Source organism: Orycteropus afer, unplaced genomic scaffold (assembly GCF_000298275.1).
Source record: "Orycteropus afer afer isolate SDZICR_OR568_19922 unplaced genomic scaffold, OryAfe1.0 scaffold00032, whole genome shotgun sequence".
NCBI lineage: Eukaryota > Metazoa > Chordata > Mammalia > Tubulidentata > Orycteropodidae > Orycteropus > Orycteropus afer.
In genome coordinates this window covers 7620739-7644273 of record NW_006921619.1, presented here as the reverse complement: position 1 = coordinate 7644273, position 23535 = coordinate 7620739, and the positions used below count along the sequence as shown (strand labels likewise).

Here is a 23535-nt window from a genome sequence, read left to right as displayed (position 1 = left end):
ACATATGCTTTTTCCAAGGGTGAAATAGATTTTTGTTATGTATTATAATTTAGGGTTAAAGCAAAATGTATCTATTGAGAGAACCTAGCTTTAGAATTTCTTTTTTTTCTAATTTACTTGGTAAATTTAAAATATTACTTTATATGCAATTTAAAAGTTTATGATTAATGTATTTTAAAATGGATATAAGATAAATAGTCTATATCAAAGAATTATTCAACACATGAAAACTGCTAAGGATCAAATGAGATAATAGGTGAAAAATACATTCTAAATGATCATGTCTGTGATGACAGGGACTACTGGATACAGATTTATCAGTAAAGTCCCAGAGGTTTCATACCAGATGGGAATTAGAGCTTGGAGAGTCTTAAAAGATAGCTGATAGGGAATTTCTTGATTAGATAAAAATCATTAGAAAATGATAAAGACCAATGGTATCACATTATTGTTAGATTTTTCTTTTCAGTTTTATTTTATTTGTGCATCTCTACACTGCAAGGTGAAGGAAAACAAAAAGGATTCTGAGTATAATTCTTACTATGTTCCCCCAAAATGTTCACAACCTTTTCTAAAAATACATCTTAGTGTATTTTTAGCCTTCTCTTTGATAAAGTTGGGGAAAAAACAAACTCACTGCTGTCGAGTCAATTCCGACTCATAGTGACCCCCTCTTTGGGTTTCTGAGGCAGTATCTCTACGGAAGTAGATTGCCCAATCTTCCTTCCAAGGAGTGGCGGGTGGGTTTGAACTGCCAGCCTTCTGGTTAGCAGTCAAATGCCTTAGGCAGTATGCCACCAGTGCTCCCTAAAGTTGGAAAGGTTTAGAGCTTTTTGCTAAAGAAAGCAGGCTGGAATGATGTTTTGTATAATGGCTTTGAAGACACCACTGACTAGAATTTAGGAGATGAGTCTTACATAAAAAATGTTTTAGGATGAGTTGTTAAAACCTAAGTAAACATCCATGCTTATGAAATGCCTATATTAACTTACTGGGAGCTCTGGTAGCATAGTGGCTAAGGTTCAAACCCACCAGCCACTCCTCGGAAGGAAGATGGGGCAATCTACTTCCGTAGTGATACTGCCTTGGAAACCCAAGGAGGGGTCGCTATGAATCGGGTCCGACTCGATGGCACATAACAACAACAACATATTAACTTATTAATTTTAGCTTAAAAATTATAATCACCTGGAAATAAGTGTTCATTGTCTCCTAGTAAGCACACCAACAGGAAGCCTGTGTTTCTGAATCCCTAGCTAACAGCGATTATCTGAAGGCCGTACACCCTAAATGAAAGTCACAAACATTTGCCTGGCAAACCCATTCCAATAGACTGATGGAAAAGATTCAAGGATGAGCGTCATTAGATCTCTAGCTAATACTAAAAATTAGCTGCATTATGCTTGAGACCCATTTAAACACTACCTAAATTGGCTGTTATTTACATATAACTAAAGTATTAGTTAAAATTGATCAATATTTAGTATTTTTTCACATTTTACTCACCTGTAAAATTCTTTGCAAGATTGATGGAAGGGCAATAAATGCTGCCATGCTGTTTAGAACTTGCATGGTCAAAGATTTCAGAGCTGTTACAATAAAAGGTTAATACTAAGGTTAGTTTAAGAGTTTTCAGTTCTTCCGATAAGTCAGTAGAAAATAGATTTATGTAGCTTCTTAGAAACTTAGTTAACCAAGACCAGTTTGAGATTTTTAAAATTAAGTGTTGATAAAGTTGCAAAGACTACTATTCTTCAAGACATATGATAAAATTGAGTGCCACAGAAAGAATTGAAACCGAAAAGATGAGACCAACAAATACAGGCTCATTAAGAAAAATAATAAGAGTATGATATTGGGGAAGGGAACCACAATAATAATTTGTAGCTGGCAAAAATTGGGTAGATGTTATAGGTGGACTTCAGTTCTGATGAACTTACCTTCAGAGTGGCGATGAGGTACAGCTGAGCTGGACAGCTTCTGAGGGGCCATCATTGCCTCCAGTAACGGAAACCAGAGTGCCTACAATGTCAGCGGAAACAAAGAAAAATCCAAATGCTAAGATACTTTTAACAATAATTAAGACCAGCATGGAGTGTCCCATTAGTGCAAATGGTTAATGCACTGGGCTGCTAACTGGAAGGCTGGTAGTTTGAATCTGCCCAGAGGCACTTTGGAAGAAAGGCTTGACTTTCAAAAAACTATCATTGAAACCCAATGGAAAACAGATCTACTCTGACACACATGGGGGTCACCATAAGTCAGAGTCAACTCGACAGCAAGTGTTTTAACATCAGAATAGTGTTTTCAGGTTGAAATGTACTTCTCACATACATTTGTTGGAAAAAAGTAGAAAAGAGGGAACACTTGATTAGAGAGAGAAAAGACACACACACATAAAAGTAGAGACCATAGCTAGAATAGATTAACAGTGCAGTCGTGGGAAACATAAGGAAGGTGAGGTTAAGTAAGTCTAGGCCTTAGAACTACAATCTTAGGTGTCTTAGACAAACCTAGGTTCAAGGAGCCATAGTAGAGCTTCCTGCTAGATCCTTATACAGGCATACCTCATTTTATTGTGCTTCGTTTTACTGCACTTCACAGATTGTTACAAACTGAAGGTTTGTGCCAACCCTGTGATGAGCAAGAGCAACGCTATCAGCATCATTTTCCAACAGCATGTACTCACTGGTGTCTCTGGGCCACATTTTGGTAATTCTCATATTTGGAACTTTTTCATAATGCTATTGCATACTTAACAGAGTACAGGATAGTATAAACATAACTGTTACGCGCACTGGGAAACAAACAAACAAACAAAAAATGCATGACTCGCCATTTTCCAATATTCACTTTATTGCGGTGGTCTAGAATCCACACCGCAGTATCTCCAAGGTATGCCTGTATACTCTGGTATAAATGCATCACTGACAAAGTCCCCTAAATTCTTCTTTAGCTGTATCAAGCAAGGTAAATGAATAAAGGTTATCCACAAAGTTTTTTTTCCTATATCCGATCTTATTTTGTATTTCCTAAATCATCACAGACCAGAAGTGGAAGCTAACATTATTCCAATTAACATCTCCAACCATGCCATGAGATAAAAAGATCTATCATTTATTTATTCCCATTATGTGTCAGATGTTACATTAAATGCTTTATACATATTTTTTCATTTGAATCACATAATAAACTTTTACAGGAGGTATCATCTTCATTTCAACTAAGGAAGGTTTAGAGAAGTTAAATAATTAACCAAAGTTCACTGCCAATAAACAGGCTGACTCCAACTTCTGTGTTCTTCCTAAACCTAAGGAAAAATCTTTAGTATCAAAAATCAAAGCAACACATTTTTTAACATTTCCAACATGTTTTCTTGTTGGGTAATGATTTACAAAGACTCTAACTAACCTAGTATCTTAGGAGGAACCTATTGCTGTGAATATACAAGAAATATGAAGAAAAACCAGTACTGACTGGGCAGGACAAACATGATTATTTACTGAGGAGGGCATGTTCTGTACTCTACCACCTGGGACTGTATAACTTGTCTAGCAATGGAAATAGGGATGAGTTTAAGGCAAAGGGGGCTGGCTATGGATCTAGCAGACTTTCCCACTGGGAAATCTCCCATTAAAGAACTCTACTTCTTGTTGTTGTTGTTAGGTGCCATCAAGTTGGCTTCAACTCAGAGTGATTCTACATTCAACAGAATGAAACACTGCCTGGTCCTTCACCACCCTCACGATCCTTGCTATGCTTAAGCCCATCGCTGCAGTTACTGTGTCAATCCATCTCATTGAGGATCTTTCCCTTTTTTACTGACCCTCCACTTTACCAAGCATGATCTCCTTCTCCAGGGAGTGGTCTTTTCTGACAACATGATTAAAGTAGGTGAGATGAAGTGTGGCCCTTTTCACTCAAAGGAGCATTCTGGCTTACTTCTTCCTAGACAGATTTATTTGTCCTTCTTGCAGTGCATGGTATTTTTAGTAGTCTTCATCAACATCACAACTCAAAAGCACCATCTCTTCTTGAGTCTTCTTTATTCATTGTCCAGCCCTCACATGTATGTGAGGCTATTACCATGGCTTGGATTGTTGTTGTTGTCGTTAATGTGCCGTCGAGTCGGACCCAACACATGGCGAACCCTTCTTGAGTTTCCGAGGCAGTATCACTACAGAAGTAGATTGCCCCATCTTCCTTCTGAGGAGTGGCTGGTGGGTTTGAACCACCAGCCTTCTGGTTAGCAGTCAAGTGCCTTAGGCATTATGCTACCAGAGCTCCTTGGCTTGGATTAGGCACACCTTAGTCTTCAAAGTGACATTTTTGCTTCTTAACACTCTAAAGAGGCCTTTTGCAACAGACTGGCCCACTGCAAAACATTGATTTCTTTACAGCTGCTTCCATGGGCGTTGATTGTGGATCCACATAAAATGAAATCCTTGACAATTTCAATCTTTTCTCCATTTTCTTGTTGTTAGTTGCCATCACATCAATTCCGAGTCATGGCGACCCCACATGTGCAGAGTAGAACTGCTCTATAGGGTTCTCAAGGCTGTGATCTTTTGGAAGAAGATCACTAAGGCTTGTCTTCCAAGGTGCCTCTGGGTTGGAACAGACAAGCTTTTGAACAAAGAAATGTTTGTGCCTACCAGAAGCCCTATTAGGGGATCCTTATCTGCCCTCATTTGAAGTTTTTTAAGGCCAGGATTTTATGCTGCTGCCTTTTATGCACTTAAGTTTTTAAGATAACAGTTAAACTATGTTATCTACTGGCCAGTCTTTATTTTATCCACAATTCATGAACTTTTGTTTTTTTAACTTTTTATTGTGATGAGTGAAATTTTACAGAGCAGATTTGTTTTCCATTCAACAATTCATATACATCTTGTTTTGTGACACTGATTACAATCCCGACAATATAATAGCTCTCTTCCCACTTCCTCCCTGAGGTTACCCTTTCCCTATGTCCTTCTTACCTATGTACTCCTGCCTCCCTAGCTTCCTTGCTGCACAAATGCTACTCTTCTTATCTCCCATGGTTGACTGTTCTAAGGAATGCATCTTCCTGGGATAAATGTTCAGCTCATAGGCCTGTCTATTATTTTGCTTAGAGTTAAGCCACAGGAGTAATTCCAGGCTTGAAGGGTGCCTAGGGGACACAGTCTCAGGGGTTTTATCAGTCTCTATCTGACCAATATTCCTGGTCTTTTTTATGTTTTTGAATTTTGTTCCACATTTTTTCCCATTCTATCCAGGATCTCCAATTTTGATCCCTTTCTGAGTGGTTGGCACAGATATCTGGGTGCAATCTTGTTCTTCTGGTCTCAGGGTAGTATAGGCTGAGGTTCCTATGGTCCATTAGTCCCTTGGAGTAATTATTCCAATGCACCTTTGATTTTCTTCATTCTTATTTGCTCCAGACGAGGGGAGACCAATTGCTGCATCTCAGATGGCCACTCGTAAGCTTCTAAGACCCTAGCTGCTACTCACCAAAGCAGGATGTAGAACAAGGTTTTTGTGTCATGCTACATCATGCTAACTGAGCCTGATGCCACCCTCGACCATGGTCCTGAGCTTGCAGGCCCTGTGACTCATTCCTTCAAGGTGCGTGGCTGTGGCTAAGAACTTATCCTACCTTTTGTCTCCTGTTAGCTCTATAACATATGTGGACAATTTTATAGTACATACAAATTGTATACTTATGAACTTTTAATCTTGATTTTCATTAAGACAGTATCTCTTAATTTACTTTTTAGCTACCTACCTATTTTAAAGTAGGTAAAAAATAGGTACCTTACCTTAAAATAGGTAGGTAGCTAAAAAGTAAATTAAGAGACACTATCTAAACTTGTTTTCCTAATCATATCATTTATTTCTGTGTATTTCAGGTTTTATAAAATACATTAAGTTTGGGGATTTTATGGCTCTTTAATTATATATGGCACACCCAATTTTAAGCGTTTGGTTTTTATATTTATTATGTTCAGAAATTTGCCTTTAAAATTTTCTTTTTTAATTCTAACAATTCAAAAAAATTTCTCTTTTCTAAAGCATTAGTTACTCTTGATTTATGAATACTAGACTGGCTATATTTATATATATTTAACAGACCAAAAGAAAAAAAAAAAAAAAAACTTACTGCCACTGAGTCAGTCCCAACTCATAACAACCCCTCCTTGGGTTTCTGAGGCAGTATCTCTATGGAAGTAGATTGCCCAATCTTCCCTCCAAGGAATGGCTAGTGGGTTTGAACTGCCTGCCTTCTGGTTAGCAGTCAAATGCTTCAGGCACTACATCACCAAAGCTCCCATATTTAACAGAAGCCTCTTGTATTGTTTTGATACTTCCATCTCCTCTCTGATATCTATATGATAGTCTTCCTTCCTCTCATGGAAAATTTAAGATGACAATTATTAACACAGTTAATAAATAGAACAATTAGGCTCATATAAGCTGAAATAAGTCCAGATTCACATGTATTAATGGTAGAATGAATATAAAATCTAGAGTTCTAGGGGATTATTCTAACTAGATTTAAACTCTGTTTCCTTTAATCAGAGACAGGAATAAGGACTTCTTTGATGTGGCAAAAAGAACATTCATTCTTTTTTTGTCCCCCCCTGTCCCCCAAAAAAACCATGTGATCATTAAGGTTGTGTGTCAACTTGGCTGGACCATGATTCTAAGTGGCTTAAGCACGTATGATGTAGTCATTCCCCATGATGAGATCTGATATAATATAACCACCTCCATGACGAGATGTGTTATGAGCAGCCAATCAGTTGAAAGGGAGTTTCCTCAGGGGTATGGCCTGCTTCTAGTATACATACACATGGACGTCCTGGGACAATTCTCTGGTTTCTGCTAGATCTTAATGCTGCATCTAGCTTATCATCATCATCTCTGATTCCATGACTTGAACCAGTGGCCTGCCATATTGCCTGACAATCTTGGGATTGTTGCCTCTGCAGCCTGTAAGCAAACAATCTGCCATTTTACCTGCCCATCTTGGATTCGACATCCTCTAAAGCTAGCAGCCTGCTACACTGCCTGCCAATCTTGTGTTCATCAGCCCCTGTCGCTGTGTTAGTCAGAAGCAACTTTCAGCTTGATGTCTGACCCATGCACTTGGGACATGCCAGACTCTACAATGACATGAGCCATTTTCTTGAGATGAATCCACCCCCCACCCCCACGTGCAACCTTCATTAGTTTTGCTTCTCTAGAGAACCCAGCCCATGACAAACCCAAAAATCCAAAAAGCAAATGTGTCTGAGTTGGGATCTGTTTGTTTTAATAAAGACAGTAAACGCTGTTTTCTATCCTTTTAAAATTTCACTTCCCTAGAATTATTTCTACATCATTTACTGGCTGCATGTAAGAGAAGTCCTTCTGTCTCCTGGGTTTTCTTTTTCTCTTTCACATATACCCCACTCTCTACTTACCCTGCCCCCAACAACCTGGTTTCTGTTTCATTTCTAAACAGGTTTCAAAATAACAACAACAAACATTTATGGAGGTTTATTTTTATGTAAATACTGTTTTTGTGAAAATGCTAGACAGGTTTTATAAAATACATTAAGTTTGGGGATTTTAATGGTTGTTTGCTTTCCTTTGTTTTGTTTTGGAGGAATAAAAATAAGAACTATTGTCTTTATCTGAAATTTACTACAAATCTTAGAATAACTAAAAAATTTGAAGAATATAAAAGCTTGATAATGAACTGTCTATGATATCTTCTCACAAACGTTTCATCAGAAGATTGAATATCTTCAAATCTTTCCTTAAAGTAACTATGTGAATCATGGATACAGAATATAACCGTTATAAACCTTCCAACTCTCATTGCCATTTAGTCAATTCTGACTCATAGCGACCATCACTGGGTTTCCAAGGCTGTAAATCTTTATGGAAGTAGACTGCCTCATCTTTCTTCTGCAGAGTGGCTGGTGGGTTCGAACCTCCGAGCTTTTTGTTAGCAGCCAAATGCCTTAATCACTGCACCACTAGAGCTCCTTGTTATACACCTTAATGATGCAAAATAATAATATAATGAATTAAAATTAGGAGGGATGGAAAGGTGGGTCTGAAGCAGGTATCAGTTTATGTGAATATCCTTACTGGCATGGTGTTATAGAAATAAATAACTTAAATGTAATTATAAACATATTAAATGTAATAATTCCAAGCTATTACATGTGTTCAGATTTTTTTTTAACTTTAGAGAGACTTATTTTTTTATTGTGCTTCAGGTGCAAATTTACAGAGCATAATTTGTTTTACATTCAAAATTTTGTGTACATTTAGTTTCACTCCCCAATTACCATCCCCAACCCTAACCCACTCTCCTTCTCTCCCTTCCCAGTAACCGCTCACCTCACCCCCATCCCTGTGCCCTTCTTAGTTATGCACTCCTGTGTGTCCTGCTTTTCCTCTGTGTGAATGTTGCCTCTCTGGTGCCCCATGACCAATTGCTCCAAGGGATGTATCTCTGTAGAGTAGGTGGGTACATCACCTTGGGCTGAGTGGTCTGCGTGTACATCTTATTTACTTCTGGGTTGAAAGCCAGTCTTTAGGAGTGAGTTTTATACCAGGCCCAAAGTGTATCCTAGGGCCATAGTCTTGGGGGTCTCACCAGACTCCATCCGACCAGTAATTCTGGTCATTATTGTGATTTTGGATTTTGTTCCACATTTTCCTTCCCACTCTATCCTGGATCTCCAGTTTTGATCCCTTCCCGAGTGGTTGGCATTGGTAGCCAAGCACCATCTAGCTCTTCTGGTCTCAAGGTCCATTACATTCTAGGGCTGATCGTTTCAAATGCCCTTGGTTTTTTGCACTCTTCTTCACTTACGACGACAGGAGACCATTAGCTTCATCTTAGATGGCTGCTCAAAAGCTTTTTAGACCCCAGTCACTACTCACCAATGTTGGCTGAGGAACAAGATTTTTACATATTTTGTTGTGCCAATTGAGTCTGGTGTCCCCAGTGGTATGGTCTCTCTATGGTAGAGAGACTGACTAAGAGGAAGTATGGTGAAGAAACATTTATATGAAATTTAGAAATTCCTCAATTTCATGTAAGCTTCCTAAATGAAATGGTATACTATATTTATTTTTTAGAGGCAAACACCATTTGATGCAACTTCCCTAAAATTATATCAGCCCATTGTTGTTATGTGCCATCAAGTAGGACCTGACTCATAGCGACTCCTCCTTGGGTTTCTGAGGCAGTATCACTATGGAAGTAGATTGCCCAACTTTCCTTCCAAGGAGTGGCTGGTGGGTTTGAACTGCCAGCCTTCTGTTTAGAAGTCAAGTGCCTTAGGCAGTGCACTACCAGAAAGTGATGTTCACTAAATAACAATGATGGCTATTTCTGGGTAGTACTGTGGATATAGGATAATTAAAAAAAAAAAAATCCTTCCATGCAACTTTCTGTAGTACATGATTTTTTAAAAAACAAAACGTATATAAACTGTGGAAAGGAAAACTAATTTGCTCTGTAAATTCCCAACCACTGTTAAAAGTAATAAAATGATTAATATATATCAGTTCACAAAAAATAGGTTTTTAAATAAAGGAGTCACATCTATATTTACATGCTTGTCATATACACTTTATATTCTAAAGAGTTTTCATAACTTAAGACCTTGAAAAATCCTTGATAAAAACTTAAATCTGAAAAATATATAAAGGAGAAATTTACCTATCTCATAAGAACTGAATAGATATCGAGATTTAATATTTTCATTATAACATGCAAGGCTACATAATGGAAAAATTAGCACTGCTTTCCATTTCAGAAGCCCAGGCAGCAGAAAGAGGTTAGGTGTCAAGTTAGGAGCCGGAGCCTTGGAAGGGCAGTTAGGCTGTATCATTCCACAACTCGATTTCTTAAAACAACTGCAGAATTTGGCTTCAAGTCACATCTCGACTTCTTAAAACAACTGCAGAATTTGGCTTCAAGTCACATCTCACTCCCTTAATTTCTGCTTTACTGCTATAACTCCCACCTGGACCAGGTGCTAAACTATACCGTCGTCAGGGTTTTTTCCCCTTTTTTTGCAGTCTGGGATTTGTTAGAGCAGTGGTTCCCAGCCTTGACTACACACTGGAATCGAGGTAGGGTTTAAAAATACTGATGACTGGGTTCCAACTCCAGAGGTTTTAATTTAATTGGTCTGGGGTGCAGCCTGAACACTGGGGTTTGTCTATGTTCCCCAGGTGACTGTAATGAGCAGCCAAGGTTGAGACTACTCCATTATAACCTCTTCTGACCTTTTCTTGCTTTCTCTGTATCCCTCAAGGGCTTCTCTCCAGCTCCTTATGCTCACTTTCCTCCACAGGGAATTGAAGAGATGATAAATAATGACGTATCCACAGTACACGGAATACACAAATCTCAGCCCAAAGAGAACAAGGACATTACTATGCATGTACCTTAAGTTCTGCAGCCCAGCCAAACCTAAGAGTATAAAGCTTTTTGTGAGAACAAAGAGGCCAGGCACTGCTCATAATAACGTCAGGAGTCTTGCACTCCTGGGAGCACTAAACAGTGATTAAAATCCAGCTGAATTAAACTCAGGTGGCTGAGAGGGCAGTGAAACAGAATTAATTCCTCGCTTCAGACCAGAGCAGGTTTTTAAATGTCTAAGTAGTCATTCTCCTACCTCTCGTTGCTGCTGGTTCAAATTATGTGAATTTCTCTGGCAAAGGGAAATTGTCTGTACCATGGTATCTTCAACATCCTTCAACGAGGGATCCTCTTTTGTATCTAGATTCAGAAAAAGTGTAAAGATCTCTTAAGGATATATTACTGATAATCTCAGAGCTTCTGTGAAAAATTAAACTCTTTTGTTCTTTGCAAAGCTTTAGATTTTTATTATAAAATCATCTCTAAGACCTAATACTGTCACAATAGATTAAAAAACAGATGATTCTAAATAATAGTTTTCCATATAAACATTTGATATTCATAATACACATAAAGCACATTTTATGCAGCATCATCATATGCCTTAGCTGTGGAAAATCCCCAATCATCTGTCTGTGTGTAGACTAGTAGCAGAGACTATCCTTCACCTTTCTTGCTCTAACAGCTCTTCTTCCACCTATTTCTTAAATGTAAGTATTTCCCCAAGATACTACACCTTAGGTTCTTTTTTCATTTTTCAGTGATCTCAGCCACTCTTGTGGTTTCAATTCTCACGTCCTTGCTAATAACTTTAACATATACACCTTTAGCCCTTATTCTTTTCATAATTTGCAGGCTGAATTTTCTACTGTCTCTAGGACATCTACCTGCACACGGATAGTCTCTCGGCACTTTGAACTTCGTATGTGCAAATCCCATCTGATTTTTCTCCTCATTTCAAACCTGTCCTACCCCATATTTTCAACTATGTTAAAGGAACCATTATCTCTAAGTCAACCAATTTATAAAACTTCATCATCTTTGACACTTCCCTCTCCTTCACCTCACATATTCAAATAAATTGCCGAGTGCTGTTAATCCTGCTTTCACTCTCTCACATGCCCACCACTTTTACCTCAGTGGAGCTCTTCATCTGTACTACGCAAGTCTTTTAATTAAACTTTTGACTTCCAAATTCTGCCTCTCTCTCACTAAAGTTTTTGCCACTAGTTTTCATCAACGCAAATCCAAAGAGATCATGCTCTCCACAAAAACCATCAAAGACCTCTATTTTTTTAAAAATAGAATGTAAGTAACTCTCTGACCCTAAGTAAATGTTCTGGCTCATCTTCTCACCCTCCGTGAGCTTTTGTAGTTATATTATTTCTTACCTCCTGAGGTTACTGGCCAGGCACTTTCATGTTCATCTCTCCCCTGAGCTTGAAGGTCTTTTCTCTTTTGCCTGATAGGCTTTTGCCTACTCATCTTTCCAGTTTTACTTCAAAGGCCATGTGTTCCATAAAGCTAGCTCTGATTTATTGGTCACAAATGACTTCCTAATTTTCCACTCTCCTTTGGCACACTCATTGTATCTCTTTTATAACACTCCATTATTTATATATCTATCCCCTTCGCTACACTGCAGTTCTTTGGTGGGGGCTGTGTTTTTGTTCTCTATGCATAACCCATAGGAACTATCACAGTGCCCTGTAATTAACAGATCATCAAAAAATCTTAAGCATACTGTCAAAATTCAACTGAAAGTGGATGTGGCCATGAGACTAGTAGTGGGAAATTTATTTTCACTGGAATTCAAAGAACTGGCTTCTCTCGACAAATCACCTGCAAATCACTGTACTGATTTTGGGGAAGTATTCTTCTTACTTTTCCCTCAATCCATGTATTGTTTGAAAAAAATTATTCCTGTAATACTAAATTTAAAAGTGAAAGTGTTATAAATGCAACAAACCAACATAATAGAATCTATTAAACATATACTGATGGGAAAAAAAATAACTGTCTAGTTGGACTACCAATAAGGCAAAGTCAATCAAGTGTTGATGAATTCCAAAAATAGTTAGTGTAATACCAGTTGCTCAAGATACAACATAGACCCTATCAACTAAGAACTGACTATCAAACAATATATAGAGTATCAAGTACTCTACAGAGAATTATGGGAAAAGGTATATTAAGAGAACAGGTAAAGAGCTAAGATAATCTAAAATTCACCTATGAAGTGATTCCTTGACTTCCAGACTATTTTGAAAATGTCAAGGAATATTATTAAGATTATATATCTATGTGTAACAAAGCCATTCAAGACTCTAAAATGTTAAAATTTATTGCTCTAGAAAAGAACTGTACATATTCACTATAGAAACACTGGCTTACTTATTAACTAGAAGCTCTGATTTACTACTGCTTAGTACATTATTATAGGAATATTTTAGGATGTTAGTTATGTATACCATCTATACATAATCAAACATAAGTACCAAATTATAACAAAAAAGTTAAAAAATCTGATAGCAGTAAACATTAATTTTCTATACATCTAACATGACTGACAATTAGTATCACAAAGTTACAATGGTTTATGTGATTTCCTATTATGAACCCTTCAAAACTAGCTGAAATTTGGATCAATGCTGAAGTGGATAACCAGTCATTATGCAGATGGACTAATGTAATTATTACTTAATAAATGCAAGATTAAAAACTCAGGGTTCATGGAAGAAAAATGATTATAATTTTATACTCAAAATCTTACTTTCATCTTCATGTGTTATCTCTTGAAGTTTCCTTTGTAGTCTCTGAGAAGTAAAAGAAGACAAGAGATGAAAAGAATATATTTCTAATCCATCAAATATTTACACTGATATCTTTTAAAGGAAAGCCCCCAAGAAACAACAAGGTTATTAAGGAAAGTCCCTTACTGTCATTCAGAAGAGAACATTTATGTATATAGAAAGTATAGCTAGCAGTATTAGAAGAGACCCAAAATATCAGCTACAGTAAGTCCCTGGGTTACTAAAGTCCAACTTATGGGCAACTGGGACTTGCCCTTTAAAGTTAAGCAAATTTGTCCTCACTTTGAAATGACTGAATCAACTCCAACTTGCCTCATAATCACCTTCACTTGATACCCATGAACTTTTACATCACTGAAAAAGGCCTTTACTTGTATTAAAAAACCAAAACCAAACCCACTATCTTTGAATTGATTCTGACTCATAGAGACCCCTATTGGGTTTTGCGGCAGTAAATCTTTATAAAGTAGATTGCCCAATCTTGCTTCTGGGGAGTGACTGGTGGGTTTGAACCACCAACCTTCTGGTTAGCAGTCGGATGCCTAAGGCACTGTGCTACTAGAGCTCCTTTTTCTTGCACTAAAGGCTAAATAAGAATCCTATGCACCTGTTCTGACTTACTTATAAATATGACTTAAAGGCATATTTAGGAATGGGCCTTGTTTGTAATCTGGGAACTGCCTGTATTCATACAATTAAATGTTACTCAGCAATAAGAAGCAACAAACTAGATGAAATAATAAGAGATAAACCTCAAAAACATTATACTGAGTGAAGCTTTATAACTATATACAAAGAGTACAACATAGTGGATGAGTCCATTAATATGAATGAATGTTGTTGTTGTTATGTGCCATCGAGTCGGACTCGACTCATAGCAACCCTTCCTTGGGTTTCTGAGGCGGTATCACTACTGAAGTAGATTGCCCAACCTTCCTTCCAAGGAGTGGCTGGTGGGTCTGAACCACCAGCCTTCTGGTTAGCAGTCAAGTGCCTTAGGCACCAAGCTATCAGAGCTCCTAATATGAATGAATAGGCAAAACTAATTCATGGGGGAAAAAAATCAGAAGAGTGGTTGTCTCAGGGAGATGGAAACTGACTGGAAAGGACGATAAGAGAACTTTCTGGGGGTGATGCTAATGTTTTCCATCTTGTTAGGATCTGAGCTACACAGATACATGTATTTGTTGAAACTCATCAAATGGTACACTTTGGATATGTGCATTTTTCTGTGCGTCAGTTTTACCAAAAAAAAAAGAACCAAAAATATTGAACTCTAGACAATGATACCTCTGATAAAAGTATTCAGGGGTAAAAAGTACAAACATCTGCAGCTTAATTTGAAACATAAAAAAGAAGATAGATTGATGAATGAATAGAGGCATATATAGAAGCATTACAAAACAAATACAGTAAAATGTCACCTCCAGCATTATTAAGAAGGCACCATGAATATCTCCTTTTTTCTCCAACAGATAAGCAGTGACTTCATGAAGTTGATATTTTTGGGTAATCTAAGAAAGAAGAAAATAGAAATATTTTTGTTTACAAATCTTGTTTGTTGAGTGAGAAGAATAAAAGAAGAAAAGGCACATGATAAATGAATTCATATCTTAGTGGTACACTACTTTACACCTGCATGTTACATATGCAAAGATTTTACTTTCCAGTCTTCTAGGGCCACGTGACAATTCTAATTGGACCAAGTTCATTAATTTTTTTCACTTGTTTATTCAAAAAATTGTTATGCACCTAAGTAAGGTAGAGACATTGGAGAAAAGGTTACACACACACACACACACACACAAACAGTAATATTAAAAACTAGAAATTTCTAGGTGATATAAGAGACATACAGCCAGAACTATGGGAATTTAAGAAGAGAGTGGATAACTACACAAGAACTAGCATCTGATCTAGTCCTTAAAACCAAAAACCAAACTCAATGCCATCGAGTCGAACCCAACTCATAGTGACCCTCCCTTGGGTTTCTGAGGCGGTATCACTACGGAAGTAGATTACCCAATCTTCCTTCCGAGGAGTGGCTAGAGGGTTTGAACCACCAGCCTTCTGGTCAGCAGTCAAATGCCTTAGGCAGTACTTAGGTAATGACTAATAGTGGGAAATGTTTTTAAAAAATAGTATAATAAAAAATAGTATTCAAAGTTTGAAGAGTGGCATGAGCAAAGACAATAAAACCAAAACCCACTGCCATTGAATTGATTCAGATTCATAGTGACCCTGAAAGACAGAGCTGAACTGTCTCATAGGATTTTGAAGGCTATAAATTGTTAGGGAAGTAGAATGTCCCATCTTTCTCCTATGGAGGCACTGGTGGTTCTGAAACATCAACCTTTCGGTTAGAGCTCTTTAAACACTGTACCCCCAGAGGTCCTTTAGAGCAAAGACATAGAGGAGGGCAAACACTGGTAGCATATAAGGAATAAGTAGGCTAGCTGGCTATTATGGGGAGTAGGAAAGAGAATGAGTAAGAAATTATGTTGAAAATATAGGTCAGAGCAAGATTCATAGAAGGTTTAAGTTGTCAGCTTATGAAACTTGGGTTTCATACTCTAGGAAAAGAGAGAAGTGATATAACCAGCGATAGTTCTCAGAAGATAAATCTAAGAAATGTGGAGTAGAGAGGGTAGAAACTGGAATTAGGGGAGTAACAAAAAATTTCATATAGTAATAATAAAAGGTTAATAAGGACCAAACAAAGAAACAGATGGAACAGAGGAGGGGAGGACTTAAACAGACAGTCTAAAGAAAGAATCATAGGCCTTGGCAAAAGATTTACTGTGGAGACCTGGAATACTTGAGCCAAAAATGATTCTGGGTTTTCAGCCGGGTTCCCTGAGAGAGTGGTAGACTGGACTATACCCTGAAAACATGGGGGTAGAGCTAAGGAGAGAGGTCAGGTCTAGAATAGAGCTGTCCAAAAGAAATATAATATGAGCCACATATCTAATTTAGAATCTTGTAGTGGCCACATATGAAAAAAACAAAAAGAAACAAGTGAAATACATTTTATTTAATTTAATCCAATGTATCTAAAATATCACTTCAACATGTAATCAATATAAAATTGAAGTGATTTATATTCTTCTTTTCACACTAAGTCTGTGAAATCAGTGTGTATTCTACGCTTACAGCACATCTCAGTCTGCACCAGCCACATTTCAAGCACTCCATGGCCACATTTAGTGATGGACATTGTATTGGACAGTACAGGTTTAGAATATAAAGTTGGAAGCCATGGATAGAAAGGACCAGCAGCCATAGGATGACATGAAATTTCAAGGTATAGAGAGAAGAGGCCAAGAACAGATTCTCAGTAGATACCTACATTTAGGGAGTGAGAGAACAAACTATTTATTTATTTATTTATTTATTATGGTCAGAGAATTAAGAAGGAAAATAGAGACAGTGGAATTTTGGATAAACTATGGAGGTAGGGTGGGGCAGTGATGAGAGTTTAAAAGAAGAGATGGTGAACAGTATTAAATGCTATAGAGAGGTCAAGGAAGATGAGGGCTGGAGGAAAGGTAATTTGAATGTAATGATTATAACAGAAACTAGTCTGTAAGGGCTCAAGAGTAAACGAGGGGTTCTAGCAATATGGCTAATGGAGCTAACTTAGCTCACTTTACAACTACTAAAGTTTAAACATGTTTTACATATTATAATGAACTATTTTTTTTTTAAAGCTGCACTCAAAGCAAACAAAAAACTCCCAGGTGCTAGACATGAAGAAGGAAATTAAAGACAGGATTATAAGCTTGATGCTCTTCCAACTGTTAGTGTTGTTAGTATTGGATTGGTGGGGCTCATTTAGATCCAAATGGCTAGAACATGGGTTTTTAGTGTCCACATGGGTATATGAGACATAGTCTTTGACCCCTGAGATATCACGAGTTGGAACTGAAACCACTCCATAAAGCCAGAATTTTGGAAGGGAAGGTACCACTAATGAAAGAGGTACTCAAACAACTTTTCCCACAGACAGAGAGGCAATAAGAAAGTCTGACTCTAACACAGGTATGTTTGAGGAAGCAGGGTAGAATAAACTGAGAAGACACTGAAACCCCAAGTCTGTACTATACACAGATGTGAAATTGAAATGACACTATCTGCACAATGCAGGAATCTCCAAGCCAAGAAATAAATATATAAACTGCTGCCACATCAGTATAGCCCAAAGCCAAAAACCAAACTCACCGCCATCGAGTCGATTCCAACTCATAGCAACCCCTTTGGGTTTCCGAGGAGGTAAATCCTTATGGAAGTAGACTGCCCGGTCTTCCTTCCATGGAGTGGTGGGTGGGTTTGAACTGCCAGCCTTCTGGTTAGCAGTCAAATGCCTTAGGCACTGCGCCACCAGACCTCCTTTCAGTATAGCCCAAAGAAAAGAAACTACAAAACCACTATCATAATCTTTGCTGGACTCAACATTGAAAATGAGCTTACAAACAAAACTATTATACAACAACAAAGAAAAAAATTAATCATGAGTGAGATGTGGAAGACTTCACAGAGGGATTTATACCCAGCATCTTGAGCAAAACCAAACCTGTTGCCATCAACCCAATTCTGACTCATAGCAATCCCTACAGAACAGAGGAGAACTGCCCTGCCTTGGTTATTTGGTGTTGCTGTAACAAAAATACCTAAAATGGGTGGCTTTAATGAACAGAAATCTATTCTCTCACAGCCTAGGAGGGGAGAAGTCTGAATTCAAGGCTCTGGCTCTAGGGGAAGGCTTTTCTCTCTGATGGCTCTGAAGAAGGTCCTTGTCTGTTTGAGCTTCTGCTCCCAAGCAATCTTCATGTGACTTGGCATCTCTCTTCCCCAACTCTCTGCTCACTCACTTGCTTATTTGATCTTTTGTATCTCAAAAGAGATTGACTCAAGACACACCTATACCAATCTTATCTCATTAACATTACAAAAATAATCCATTCCCAAATGGGATTATAACTACAGGCATAGAAATTAGGATTTACAACACATATTTTGGGGGAACACAGTTTAATCCATAACTTGCCCCACAGGATTTCCATGACTGGAATCTTTATGGAAGCGGACAGCCACATCTTTCTCCCACAGAGTGCCTGGAGGGTTTGAACCACTAGTATTTTGCTTAGCAGCCGAGAGCTTAACCACTGCACCACAAAGGCTCTTTAGGATCTTGACTAGGGGCTGGGAAATTTTGTCTGTAAAGATGAAGAAAGGTCTAAGAAATTTATCCCAGTCCTATTTCCTAGAACATGCTGGTATAGTTAGATTTTCATCAAATGTTTCTGCTGTAGCATAAAAGCAGCTGAAGAAAAAACAAACAAGCATGGCTGTGTTCCAATGAAACTGTATTTACAAAAATAGGCAGTGGCAATCAATATCATAAACAAAATGTATATGATTTGTTGAATGGAAAACAAATTTGCTCTGTAAACTTTCACCCAAATCACAATAGAAAGTTAAAACAACAACATGTACAAAATAAGTGACAGGCTAGATTTGGCCCATGGATCACAGTTTGCCAATCCTCATCTTGAGATTAAAAAGAAAAACTCCAGAAGACAATATAAAACAAGTATGTTTAAACTTATTAACGAGAGGAAAGTAGAAATTACAAAATATGTTGAGAAGATTTTGGGAAGGAAAAAGAACTCCTGATATTAGACATTAAAAACTGAATGAGAGGATTAAACAACAGATTAAATACAGTGAAGAAAGAATTACTAAACCTGAAGAGACCTGAAAAAATTACCCAAAATGAAATATGCAAAAAAAGATGAAAAGGAGAGTTTAATATAAAGGATAGAATGAGAAGGTCCACCATACAGAGTTTCGAAGACAGAAAATGGAAGATAGTTAATATCTGAAGATACAATGGCTGGCAATTTTTTGAACCAATGAATGGGAAGTAATAATCATATTGAACTATGCTGAATACTATTAGGACAAATAAAAATCAAACTACACTCTGATACACTGTAGGCAAACTACACTTTAAAAACAAAAAGGAACATCCTAGAAGCAACTAGAAGGTAAAAACAGATTATTTACAAAAGGATAACAATGAGAGTAACAACAGACTTCTCATCAATAACAACAGAATTTAACAGACTCTGGAATAAAATCTTCAAAATGTTGAAGGAAAAGTGAAAAATATATACCCTGGAATATTGCTGTGGGTAAAGGGTTAACAAAACTCTTTACACCCTCCAGCATCTGATTCATTTTGTATTTGTAGCTCTATTTGTTAATATATTACTAGGCAACATTGGTACTGGCAAACTGCATCTAGACTGGAAGAACTATAAATATCTGATAGAAAATCACATCTTAGAGATTCCTTGAGTTGGATGATTCTTGTAACTAGCATCTCTCCAGAGGACTCTGGAAGCTATGCCTATGGGGTTGTTAATAAGACACTGGGACCTGTAAGCATATGCTTCTAAACCAGGATGGGTCCCATATCATACCTCTCCCACTCCCACTTATGTGCATCATTAGTGGGGGTGGGAGAGGTCAGAAAAACAGCTTGTGGATAGCTGTAAGGACTCTACCTGGATTACTGAGTGGGCTACTGCCATGGGAGAGCAATGACTGAGCCTGTGCTGTTGGCAAGCTGTGGTTCCTGTTCTATACTCTCCTGAGTTGACTGATGTGGCCTACAGTACTCTTGTGAATCTGAACGTTTTGTCAGGCCAAAGAGGATCCCACGGTAGGTATACCTGATTATAAGTGAAGGTGAAATAATGAATCTTTTTTTTTTTTTTTTAAATTATTGTAGTTTGGGTGAGTTTACAGAGCTAATTCGTTTTTTATGCAGCAGTTCATACACATTTTGCTTCATGACACTGACTTCAATCCCCACAATATAACAGCTCTCTTCCCATTTCCTTCCTGCATTTACCTCTTCCCTGTGTCCTTCTTTCCTATGCATTCCTACCCCTTGGGCAACTACTGCCCTTCTGATCTCTCATGATCGACTGTTCTAAGGAGTGTATCTACCTGGTATAAATGTTCACCTTATATACCTATTGTTTTTTTGTAATCCATGAGAGTGAGTTCAATTCCAGACCTGAAGGGTAACTAGGGCCGTAGTTTCAGGGGTTTCACCAGACTCTATCAAGACCAGTAAGCCTGGTCTTTTTTATGATTTTGAGTTTTGTTCCACATTGTTCTCCCACTCTATCTAGGATCTCCTGCACAGATCTGTTTCCAAGTGGTTGAGCTCGGTAGTTAGCCAGGCACCATCTAGTTCTTCTTGTCTCGTGGTCATACAAGCTGAGGTTCACATGGCCCACTAGTCCCTTGGACTAATTGTTTCCATGTGTCTTTGGTTTTCTTCATTCTTTTTTGCTCTGGACAAGAAGAGAACAATTGTTGCATCTAGATGGATGTTTGCAAGCTTTTAAGACCCAAATCACTACTCACCAAAGTAGGATATAAAGACATTTTTAGATAACCAAAGACTAAGTGAAGTCATTGCTAATAGACCCTCACTGAAAGAGCTGTGGTGATGCAGTGTTTAAGTGCTCATCTGCTAACCAAAAGGCCAGTAATTTGAACCCATCAGTCACTCCGCAGGAGAAAGATGAAGTAGTCTGTGTCCATAAAGATTACAGCCTTGGAAACCCTATGGGGTAGTCCTAACTCTGTTCTATTTGGTCACTATAAGATGGGATCTACTTTGTGGCAATATGTTTGGTTTTTGTTGTTTGAAAGAACTACTAGGGAATAAAGATCAGAAATCCAAAGGAAGGACTAAGACGCAAGAAGCAACTATGAGCAAAGTATAAGGATAAATCTAATTAAGAAATAATTATTTGAAACACCCAATATCATTAATAGTTTATCTAGGGTGAAGGAGTGCCACTCTGACAGGAATATACCACAAATGAAATGGCCTTCTCTTACAGTTTGGGAGGCCAGAAGTCCGAGTTCAAAGTGCCAGGCTCTAGGGGCTGTGTGAAAGCCCCTTGACCTTGGGCTTCAGCTCTGCCTCTTGCTGCCAGCCCAACGAAGCTAGAGGCATCTCTTCACTCAGGCAGCTAACTGGCTGCTGAGGCTAACAAGCCCAAGGTCAACAAAAAAAATGGCCCAGTCCTGATGTTACCAAACAACACAGCAGGCCATTAATTCAAGTCCACTGAAAGTCCCAAGGTTGGCAGAGCATGGCAGGCTGCTGAACAATGGCATGGCTACATGCAGAGTTCAAGCATGCCATAAGCTAGAGACCGTTCCCCAGGGTTCTCCTTATACACAGGAAGCAGACCACATTCCCAAAGCAGCTACTCAGCTGCTCTAATTCATTCTACCATGGAGTTAATTACCAATCTTACTGTGGGGAATACTACATCTAGCTGCCCAGACACTCAACCAGGCCCAGCCAAGTTAACAGGCAAACACACAAACCACACAGAGATAAAAAGCCAGGTGAAGTATAATTGTAGGAAACAAAAGCTCAGAAGTAAGGTGTTACATTTAAGAAAGTAAAAGAGCTGAGCTTAATTCCTGGTTCATTATTTATATGTGTGTTAATTATCTAACTCAGAGTTGTTATGAGGATTAAATAAATAAATATGTGTAATACACTTAGAACACTGCCTGGCACATTATAAGCACTTAATGATAGCCAATATTAGTACCATCATGCTGCAAAGCAAGAGTCAACAAACATAAATAATTATCTAGGCTACATTCGCTTTCCCAATGGAATAATTATACATCAACATAAAAATACAAATTCTCTCATGTGTTTACAAATTTAAAATTGTGCTTTTAACTAATTCAGATAAAACCATGAAATCATAAAGGAAAATTATAAGTATATACAAAGCATTCAAACAAAATGACAATGAAAACACTACATATCAACTATAGGATCTTAAACACCAAAAACAATAAACTTAGATTTTCTAATAAATAAACAAGCTAAGAAAATAAAAGCAAGAAAACTAGTGGAGAAATATGACATAGAAAAAACTCTCTATAGAGGTTTAACAAACCCCAAAGTAGCTTCTTTGAAAAGACTAATAAAGTGGACAAAATATTCTTAGGAGTAAGATAAAAGAGGGGCACATGTAAGACATTAACAGACTGTTAATGTGGAAAACATGTTGTTAGGTGCCATCGAGTCAGCTCCTACTCAAAGCAACCCTATACAATAGAATGAAACACTGCCCAGTCATGCACCATCCTCACAATCCTTGCTATACTATCATTGTAGCCACTGTGTCAATCCATTGTGTTGAGGATTCCTTCTCCAGGGAATAGTCTCTTCTGAAAACCAAACCAAAGTAAGTGAGACCAAGTGTGGTAGTTAAGGTTATGTGTCCATTTAGCTGGGCCTGGTTTTGAGTGGCTGGACAGCTATATGTAGTGATTCCCCATGATGAAACTGGTAATCAACTCCATGATAGAATCTGCTATAAGAAACTGAGTAGATGCCTTAGGGATGTGGTCTGCTTCCAGTACATAAGAAACTTTGAGAAAGGTCTCTGAGCTTTTTGGCACTCTTTGACCCTGCATGTAGTTGAGTCTTCATTCAGCAAGCTGCCATGTTGCCTGCCAATCTCAGGACTTGAACTAGTGGCCTGCCATTTGCTTTATAATCTTGGGATTCTGACATTTTACCTGTCAACCTTGAGTTTGTCAGCCTCAGCAGCCATCAGCTATCTCAGTTAAGAGATGCCTCCAGTGCTAGTGGGCCAGGAGCAAGAGGCAGAGTCGAAGCCCAAAGCCTAAGGGGCCTTTACCCATCCCTAGAGCTGGCACTTTGAACTCAGACTTCTAGCCTCTAAAACTGTAAAAATAAATTCCTGTTTTTAAAGCCACCCACTTGTGGTATATCTGTTATAGCAGCACTAGAGAACCAACACACCAAGTCTGGCCATTACTGCATGTAAGGAGCATTCCGGTTGCACTTCTTCCAGGACAGATTTGTTCATTCTTCTGGCAGTCCATAGTATTTTCAGCATTCTTCGCCAATACCACAATTCAAAAGCATCAACTCTTCATCAGTCTTCCTTATTCGCTGTCCAGCATATGAGGTGACTGAAAATACCATGGCTCGGGTTAGGGGCACCTTAGTCTTCAAAGTGACATCTTTGCTCTTCAACACTTTAAAGAGGTCTTTTGCAGCAGATTTGCCCAATGAAATATGGCATTTGACTTCTTGACTGCTGCTTCCATTGGCATTGATTGCAGATCCAAGTAAAATGAAATCTTTGACAACTTCAATCTTTTCTCCATTTATTGTGATGCTACTGTGTTAGAATGGGTTCT

The 23535-nt window shown here is 38.0% G+C and overlaps 1 protein-coding gene across 1 annotated transcript in view; it reads right to left on the bottom strand.

Moving 5' to 3' along the window:
- VPS8 (VPS8 subunit of CORVET complex) overlaps nucleotides 1–23535 on the bottom strand; it is a 439537-nt gene that overhangs the window by 115266 nt on the left and 300736 nt on the right. The window contains exons 34-38 of the mRNA XM_007936030.1: nucleotides 14661–14750; nucleotides 13197–13239; nucleotides 10680–10783; nucleotides 1941–2022; nucleotides 1507–1589 (exon numbers count right to left, since the gene is read on the bottom strand). Coding sequence (XP_007934221.1) covers nucleotides 1507–1589; nucleotides 1941–2022; nucleotides 10680–10783; nucleotides 13197–13239; nucleotides 14661–14750 — 402 coding nt within the window. The remainder of the gene's footprint in view (nucleotides 1–1506; nucleotides 1590–1940; nucleotides 2023–10679; nucleotides 10784–13196; nucleotides 13240–14660; nucleotides 14751–23535) is intronic.